Raw genomic sequence first — 9,720 nt, 5'->3', positions numbered from 1 at the left:
TGTACTATTATGTTTTGAGGGCACAAAAAAAAACAACATGGCAGAACAGTACTTGCCAGGAGAGCATACAAAAACTACAAAGTGACAATACAGCATATAGAAAAAAAAAATGTGACATGTCGAAGCAGCACTACAAAAAGAGCAGCACGGAGATGAAATGATTTACGGAAAAAGAGCACATTGAGAGAGAAGAACACTGACAAAAACAGCACGACGACAAAGCAGCGGAGCGCAGTATGGTACAGCATTGCGGGATGAGATTGTGTAACAACTAAGCAGTCATTAATGGTATATTATTATTGAATAAATAATAAACGAATAAACACACCGTAACCGTTTTCGAATCTTTTGTGGCATGACCACTTAAGTGTGGTGTATTGTAATGTATGTGGTTTCTAACTTTTATGTATGCCCAGTCTCTTTCGTTGTGTGCGGGGCAAGCGTTACAACTTTTTTGTCTCAATTTTTTTTTTTTTGGGGGGGGGGGGATGTCATGTTGTACGCAAGCCCCTTGAACGCGAACATACTCCTGTCGATGTATACCTGGAGCACTGGGCGCTACTTCAAGCTGTCTCAGGCAGCTTTTTGTCCAGTGTCGCCTCTTTTCACTTTAATATGTGTTAGAGAAATAAACTTTCATTTTCAGTAAGTACACACGCATAAGGCTTTTTTTTTTCACTTTGCGCTGCGTGCCGCTGTACTACACACTGGTGAGTTGAGGCTTAAAGGCCAAAGGATGCCCTAGACAACTTGCGCCTCATAACTAGCTGGGTGCCGCACCTTGGCTTTCGTTGAGTGTACCGACTGAATGGTCTTTTCTTGTGTACCAGACTTAAATGACCGACTCGAATTTAATAGAGCTATCAGAATACACAGCTGCAAACGGTACAGCACAACCGAAACGGCAGCAGTGTTTTCAGCTGGCAGCTGTAACACAAGTGAACACTTGTAATGCACGGATTGACTTCCGTTCGGGATAAATTTCAAAACTCCCAGTCAGAATAGAGCGGCCCGAACTCAAAATCTGACCCTAGGTCCCATGTACATCTTTGTATAAACCACTATAGGCGGCAAAACCGCTTTTCTCTAATTCTGTTCTGCGTTTCAATGACAGCTGCGCGCTTGAATGTTTTTTTTTTCAGCGAATGTACGCACTGCACGTGGTATGGGTCGCTCGAAAGACCGGGTCTGTACCCGCGACTGCCATAGCCATAGCCAACCCGGCCCGAGTGCCGAGTCGGGCCGACACCACTAGGTTTTTTTTTTGTAGGGATTGGGCCGTTCTCAGGGCAATCAACCGATTGGTCCGGGCGGAGCAAGCTCTTGCGCTCTTAATGGTTGCCTTACAGTAAGCTGATACCAAGTATACCAACTTTCCAGTGTGCGAACTTCTTTAGATAGCATGCCGAAAAGTGATCTGTACACACTGCAAATAAAGTTACAAGAAAGCAGAACATGCAGAAAAAACCGCACACCATTCCGTTTTCCGGAAACTCATTTGTTCTTTATGTAGTTATTTGAGTTCATAAATTACTGCCTGTAATATTATTACACTACTTTTGTTTGCCGCCACTTTTGTGCCGAATTGTGAGACGTTATGCATTGCGGTTGGAGCATGAGTGCGGCATCCGTGCACTAGCTAAAAAAAAAAAAAAACGATTCGCCTTCACCGTTTGAACGCTATGCCATACTGGGCTGCGCTGATTTGTCGTCGTATTGCTTTTTCCTGTCCTCTTCTCTCGTCGTGATATTTTCCCCGTTGGCTCTTCCTACGCTGTGCTGTTGTCTCGTTTGTGAGCTGTTTTCTCGCTGCACTGTTCTTTCTTGGCGCCTTATGTTTTTTGAAGACAATGTTAACATATTTATATTGCCCGTAGGGCTCGCAGTTCGTAACAAAACAAATGCAGATGCGCATGTGTAATGACCACAAGTCGTTAACAAGGAACATATTGCCAGTGACCTTAAAATCCTAATGACGCTGTGAATGTCAGCACTAGTTACGTTTCTCCCTTAACTTCTGATTGCAAGTTTAGTAGGGACTCGAAATTTTTGGTTGTTTTTTTTCTTGGAAATAGTGCGTAAATCTATATACATGCATCACCACTTGGAGTACGCCTGCACCCGCTGGATGATTCGTAACCGTATATTTTCTCTCATATTTTGGATTAGGTTTCAACAGCCGATCGGTGGCTGTAACTGTAAATATGACGTACCAGACGAGCTAACGTTTCTTAAGACGTACAATAACTGCGGTATAACCGCTGATTGCTCATATTTCGTCATTACGTCTCTTGGGTTGTTTTTCATAGCAGGCGGAATGCATGAAAACGATGAAATAAGACACCATACTTCAATATTTTATGCCTCACGTTACGAGAGGAATGGGTTCTCTCTGAGCAAGAAGTTTTGTTCTGTAAAACCAAACACACAGGCCTTTTCCCCACAGCTAAGTTCAAACATTGTATTGTACACATCGGGCTGCCTCTCGCCACTACGCCCTCCACGAATGCGCACAAACCGGCCCCTGGAGATGAGGGGATATTACGCGTACACTGTCGCCAGTGCGGTAAATTTCCGCTGCTCCAGCTAATTTTCTTTCTCTTCTGCAACCATCACGCCTAACCACCAGGGTGTTAACAAGTTTTTATATGCTAGTTTTCAACAATGAATAGCTCTGAACGATAGTCTTTAGCTTCAACCAAGTAGGCAGCGTAGTGTCGCGCAACTACGGGTGTGTCTTGAACGGAAACGGCATCAATAGAGTGGCGACGTTATCCCGCCTCTATGTGCAACAAGAAGTACATGTCGGCACGCATTTCTTGCTCAAGTGAATTAGGAGGATGGAGGCATTTAACGCAGGAAGATAAATCAGTTACATACCAAACCTTAACATGTACTGTGTTCTATTATAGTGTACTAGTTAGATATCAGTACGTGCGGAACGAGTACAAACTTCCTTCGAAGTCTATGCCCCTTATTTCGAAACTCATGCTTGTGTCATAAGCTGTCGCAACGTTCGAAAACTGTCAAAGAGGTACAGTAATATACTATATGCAATACCTGTTGGCAATGGGAACCTTATTTTGCCAAAAGAAAAAGAATAATGTTTCTATGCATGAAAATAGACTCCTCTTTTTTCCTGATCGAGGGCTTTCTTTGCTTACCGGTATGCAAACAAGTGCTCGCTTTGTTTTCTGCGATACGTTAGCTGACCAAAAACGAAATCAAAATGATGTTTTGTGCGCTTTGTGGTGGAGTAGTTACCTACGCACGAAGTTCATTTGCGGTCTGAAGCATCGAAATGTGCTTGGCTCGAAGTGAGCTGAGCAGTGTCTGCTGCCTGCTAGGCCTGAAGTCTGTTTGCCCCCTCGCTGGGAGCCATTTACGCAGCAAGCTGGGTCTGCTAAGCAGGAACCTGTGCTAACTGTTCATTGAAAAGTGAACGAAGGAAACAAAGTTTTTTGTGAATTGAGAACTCAGCAGACTGCTGCTGTGGTGACTCTGCACATTTCTCGTAGGAGTCTTGAAGGCACTTACCTTTTAAAAGCGCAAAGGACTCCGACAAGCGCAAATTATGTCAACCGTATTCGCCGAGGATTGCGGTTGGTTCATTTCGAAGACTGGTGGTGGCCGAGCATTGCATACAGAAACGACTTCCACTTTATGAATTAATTCAAACAAATACCTGCATGTTGCACTTGTCAACATGAACACAGCTGTCACTTACATGTGGTAGGAGAGGTTTCCGCTTTCTAATTCATGTTTTTCTTGGCAAAATCAGTAAACGCAGCGCCAGGACATGCCGACAGCCAGCACTTAGTACGCGCAAGCTAGTTTCTCATAGAGGAGTGAGTGCTCGGACAAGTTTCTCGTGGCGCGAACCATAGCCTATGCACGGAAATAGGGCGCGTCCCGCAATAGCAGACTACACGAATGAAACGTTTCCGTTTCCACAATGCGAAGACGGAAGCTTCTGTAGCGCACTGTGTTAAGCGTCAACAATTTTCTGCAAGAGTATTTGCTCTAGATAGTGCGTCTGTTCAACGCAAAAACAACTATATTCCACGGTTAACTATATTTGGTGGTGTTACATCGTTACGACACACGTGGCGTGTCTTACTGTATACGACAGTACGCCGTTCGAAGGTTGCAACATGAATCTTTATTGCTTCCGGCTCGGAGCGTATATATACGAAACAGAGAGGGGGGAAAGGGGAAAGGGAGAACAAGGGAAGGATATCAAACGATAAACGCACGTGCCGTCAGCGCTTGCAAGGCAGTCTGATTGCGGCTGACGTCACTTTACAACATCTCTTCTTCCTTATTAGTGAAGTCGCTGTACTGGTTTTCTTTGACGTGTAGAGCGCCGCAAGGCTTGGGGTGATCTGACGGGTTCAGCGTTGCTCCCTGCGAGTTCCGGCTGAAGTTCATGCTCAGGTTCTGTTATGCCCCCTTGTTCGGCTGGCGTTCTCGGCAACAGTGGGTAGTCGCTAGGAGTACCTGTTCTCGAGTCTCGTTTTGCCGCTTCTTGGTCTTTACCAAACGGTGGCGTCGCATCTTCCCGGTCCCGCACCTGGTCAACATGTCGTCTTACTGATCCGGCTGGTGTTCGAATGCTCACCATCCGAGAGCCTGTTGTAGACTCTACAATTCCTGGAGTCCATTTCTCACCCCTTCCGAAGTTGCGGGCGTACACGGTAGCTTCAGGCAATGGCAGTGGCCACTCGTCTGCTTCGTTCGCTGGCCCTGTGTGTACAGGAGGGAAACATGTATCTAAACGGGATGGAATTTTATATCCGAAGAGCAGCTCTGACGGCGATTTTCCAGAGCGGTTAGGTGTCCTTCTGTAATTGAAAAGGAGCTTGTTTATATTATCTTCCAGCCGCCCCTCACCAATCTTCTTGAGGCCGTCCTTAATTGTCCTGACAGCCCTTTCTGCTGGGCCGTTCGATTGAGGGTGATATACAGCTGTGCGCAGATGCGTTATGTTGTTCCTCTTGACAAAAGTAGCGAACTCGTCAGCGGTAAACTGCGTTCCATTATCGGATACGATGGTTCGTGGCACGCCAAATCTGCAGAAGATACCGCGCAGGCAGTTGATTGTGCATGAAGCGTTCGCTTGTCGGAGTGGCACAGCTTCAATCCACTTACTGTATGCGTCCACGACCACGAGTATCATGTTCCCTGCAATAGGTCCCGCAAAATCGATATGTACCCTTGCCCATTTTTCAACAGTAGCGGGCCAGCCTTTTGGCGTTGCTGTAGCTGGCATGGGCAGGTTTTGGACACAACTCTGACATGACGCTGTCACTGCCTCTATTTCGCGATCTAACCCTGGCCACCAGAATGACGATCTAGCAACCGCCTTCATAGCGGACGATCCCTGGTGCGTCTCATGCAAAAGGTATAAGATGCGACGTCGCGCCTTCATCGGAACGACTACTCGCCGGTCCCAGTATAACAACCCGTGGGCCAAAGAAAGCTCCAATTTCTTGTCAAAAAAGGTGCGACACTCGTGTTCAAGCCTATCGCGCAGGGCGGCCAACCGTTCTTGGTGAATCGCATAACTTGACTCAGAGCAGGGTCGCCCGCAGTCAACTGCCTTAGCTCCTCAACTGACACAGTTCCCTCATCGAACACACTCAAGGCCAGCAGATAGTCTGGTGGGTCCGCTTCTGGTGGCTTCGGCTCAGACGTCCGTTGTGGCAGTCTACTAAGGGCTTCAGCGTTGAGGAGTTGTTTACCAGGAGAGTATTGAAGCTGATTGCGGAATCCGCCTAAGTACAGCTCCCAGCGCTGTATTCTGGCGGCTGCCAATGCTGGAATTGGTCGATCCGCCTTCAGCAGGCCCACGAGCGGCTGGTGGTCGGTGACCAATACAAATTCTCGGCCTACGAGATAATCACTGAATTTGGACACTCCGAACACAAGAGCAAGGGCTTCCCTCTCAAGCTGGGAATAATTTTTCTCAGCCCTTGTTAGCGTCCTAGAACGGAACCCGACAGGTTTGTTTACCTTTCCGAATGTATGGAAAAGCACGGCACCTATTCCGTCCTGTGAAGCGTCACACTCTAGCTTGAGGGGTCTCTCGGGATCATAGTGAGCCAGCACAGCCGCTTCCCGAAGGCATTTTTTTTGCTGCACGAAAAGCTGCTTCTCGCGTATGTCCCCAGAACCAACGTGTGCTGTTCTCCAATAACTTGTACAGCGGTGCAAGTACGGAAGACATGTTGGGCACGAACTTCGAATAAAATGTAATCATGCCCAGAAACGACCTCAACTGCTGAAGATTTTGTGGGTTGGGGGCTTGCGCGATTGCTTCAACATGCTTCTCTATCGGATGCAGACCTTCACGATCAATTTTATGACCCAGATACGTCACTGCCTCTTCGCGAAAGCTGCATTTCTCAAGTCTGAGCTTCACTCCATGCTCACGAAAACGCTGCAGTACTTGTCGTAATCTGTCGGTGCTACCAAATTTTTCTGATACCAAAATGTCGTCAAGGTAAGCCTGAACACCTGTCAGGCCCTGCAGAACTGTTTCTATTTTCCGCTGGAAGATGGCAGGCGCGGAAGCTATGCCGAACGGCAGTCGGTTGTAGCAAAACAACCCACGGTGTGTATTGATTACGCACATCTTCCTTGAGTCCTCATCGAGGTGGACTTGGTTATACGCGTCTCTTAAATCCAGCGTGCTGAAGCAGTCCCCACCGTTCAGGCATGCGAAGATGTCATCAATAGCTGGCAATGGGTACTGCTCCAGTTCACGGACGGGATTCAAGGTCACCTTAAAATCAACGCAGATTCTAACCTCGCCGTTCTTCTTCATTACAGGCACAATGGGAGTAGCCCATTCGGCGTGCGTTACAGGTGACAGTACTCCAAGCGTTACGAGCCTATCAATCTCTTTCGAAACTTTGTCGCGTAAAGCAAATGGAAGGGAACGGGCCTTACAAAGTTTCGGCATGGCGCCTTCCTTGAGCTTCAGATGAACAGGGTGTCCCAGCTCGGGGCTGAAGACGTCTTTGAACTCTGACAGGACGGCATGCATGGCGGGGGTATGGCTGCTTCCTGGACCAGAGTTTCGTTGCACTGATACGTTCAACACCGAGGTTCCTGCGTCATTGAACTTGGAAATCAACTCCCGTCCACAAAGGCTCGGACCTGAACAGTTCAGGACCATCAAGGAACTCTTGACCTCCTTGTCGTTGTAGGACACTGATATACTCAGTTTCCCTAATACTGGAAGTTGTCCAAGATAACAGGACAGTTTAATGAATGCGGGTTCTAATTGCGGCCAATGTTCACGGTTTTTCTCAAAAATCTCTTTGGACACAACACAGACGGGTGAGCCGGTGTCCACAATCATAGGTACGTCAATGCCACACCATGTTAAAGTACGAAGAATAGGTGGTGGTAGCCGACCATTGAAGGGTGCGGTTAGTGTCCAAATGTGCGCATCGTCTCCATTTTCCTCAGTAACATCCGCTGTTACTGCAAACGCTTCTCCTTGCCTGCATTGTGAACGTGTCTTTGGGCGTCCTTTCCGCACGTCGCTTTGGCACATCTTCGCCAGGTGGCCGTATACACCGCAGCTGTAACACCTCGCTTTCGCCCAGCCGCAGGCGTTTCTGTTGTGTTTCTTACTTCCGCAACGCCCACATTCTGACACCAGTTCATCAGCTTGTCGTGCATTGACCTTGAGTACGGGCTCAATGTCAGAAGACATCTTTGTATCGTTTTCCGCTGCTTCTGCTGATATGGCAATTGTTTCAGCCTCCTTCAACGTCAAATCTGTTTTCGCTAATAGCTGCTTCTGAATAGCGCTTGACCTCACGCCACAGACGATTCTGTCGCGAAGCATCCGGTCTAGAGTGTCACCGAAATTACAGCCATCCGCAATCCGGCGAACTTCAACGATGAACTGTTGAATGGGCTCACCTTCCAACTGGCAGCGATTGAAGAACCGATAGCTCTCCGTTATTTCATAACGCTTGGGGTCGAAGTAGGCATCCAAAACTTTGACTGCTTCCTCGTACGTCAGCGAGTTTGGCTTCCTCGGTGCAACCTGTCCTGAGAGCAATTGCACGGTGCGCGTACTCAATGATGCTACCAGCAACGCCCTCTTCTTTCCCGAGTCACTGACGCCAGTTGCCTCAAAATAAGCTTCTACCTTCGTGATGTAGGCCTTCCAGTTGTCGGACTGGTCCTCGTATTGCGGTAGTTGATGATGAGCCATGGTCGGTATTTCCGCGGCCGCTGTTTCCTGCTTAACTGCCTGGCTTAGATCATTTTTCACCTCAAGGGTTCTTTCTGGCCTCGTCGCGACTGTTACATCGTTACGACACACGTGGCGTGTCTTACTGTATACGACAGTACGCCGTTCGAAGGTTGCAACATGAATCTTTATTGCTTCCGGCTCGGAGCGTATATATACGAAACAGAGAGGGGAAAGGGGAAAGGGAGAACAAGGGAAGGATATCAAACGATAAACGCACGTGCCGTCAGCGCTTGCAAGGCAGTCTGATTGCGGCTGACGTCACTTTACAACAGGTGGCATGAAGAGGAAGCCCTCTCTCGCCATCGGCAAGTTCGGTGCTCCTTAACGCCTGTCAGCTTTTATGCTCATCTATTGCAATATACAGCAAGCATATTTTATTACACGACATGCTGATTCTAAAACAACTCTTTCTTGCAACATATAATTGTTCAACATTTGCATTTCTGGGGTCGTAGTTATATTTTACGGCCAAGCCGAGTAGTGATACGCTGTCTTCCGGCATTCCCACGGTGGGTGAAGTGTACTTTAGGAAACTCGCATATATAGACGTTGGCGCCAGTTTTCCCTCTAGGTAATAATTAGAAACTCTTGGATCGAATATTGTGGCCCTATGATGAACACGCGAAAAGGGATTGGTGACAGTGATAATGAAATGGGCTGCAAATAATAATGATATATTTTGTAGAACGAACACAAACTTGACTGCAGGCGTTGTTGCAAGGATTTCCGGTGGTTGGTTCGAAACCCACCGCCAGACGCCTACCTGTAATAATGGGTACCAGCATCCACCGGCTCAGAGCCCGGCTTCCATAGAGGTGTATGCTTGTTAGAGGTCCGCAAACCCGGGCAAACCCAGCTTTAGCAATAACAAAGTACTGTTTAAATCATCGAATGTTTCGTCAAACCAAATACAAGTGTCAGCTGTTGAGCTTTCACCTAGTGCAGCATGCAGTGACGTGTGAAATGAAATAGTTCAGTGTGACATAAAAATGAAAGTCTTGAAAGCCTTGAGGAAAATACGTAAATAATTAATTCGATTTGTAGAAATGAGGGGTATGAAATAGAAAATGCCTCCTTCAGTTCGTGTGCAATACTTCATAATGGAACGGGTCGGTAATTCGGAAGAGGATGCTTATTACCTAATATACGCAATACAACTACATTTCCTTGATGCGCTACAAAGGCAGCGTTTAGTTTAATTTCGTTTCATTTTATTACCTTAAAGACCTGGTTATTGGTATCACATATTGGGTGGGATCAAACATTATGTTGACGGAGTGTTCATATAATAATAATAATAATAATAATAATAATAATAATAATAATAATAATAATAATAATAATAATAATAATAATAATAATAATAATAATAATAATAATAATAATAATAATAATAATAATAATAATAATAATAATATTAATAATAATAATAATAATAA

At 46.4% G+C, this 9,720-nt stretch overlaps 1 protein-coding gene across 1 annotated transcript; it reads right to left on the bottom strand.

The window, feature by feature from the left end:
- Nucleotides 1–4,211: 4,211 nt before the first annotated feature.
- Nucleotides 4,212–8,239, bottom strand: LOC144098096 (uncharacterized). Its single transcript, XM_077630647.1, has 3 exons — nt 6,955–8,239; nt 5,745–5,867; nt 4,212–4,746 (listed from the first exon to the last, which is right to left on the bottom strand). The coding sequence occupies exons 1-3, from the start codon at nt 8,237–8,239 to the stop codon at nt 4,325–4,327; spliced, it is 1,830 nt and encodes a 609-aa protein (XP_077486773.1). The 3' UTR covers nt 4,212–4,324.
- Between the last annotated feature and the right edge of the window lie 1,481 nt (nt 8,240–9,720).

This window comes from Amblyomma americanum, chromosome 7 (genome assembly GCF_052857255.1).
Source record: "Amblyomma americanum isolate KBUSLIRL-KWMA chromosome 7, ASM5285725v1, whole genome shotgun sequence".
Classification (NCBI taxonomy): domain Eukaryota; kingdom Metazoa; phylum Arthropoda; class Arachnida; order Ixodida; family Ixodidae; genus Amblyomma; species Amblyomma americanum.
This window is presented reverse-complemented; position numbering and strand designations above follow the sequence as displayed.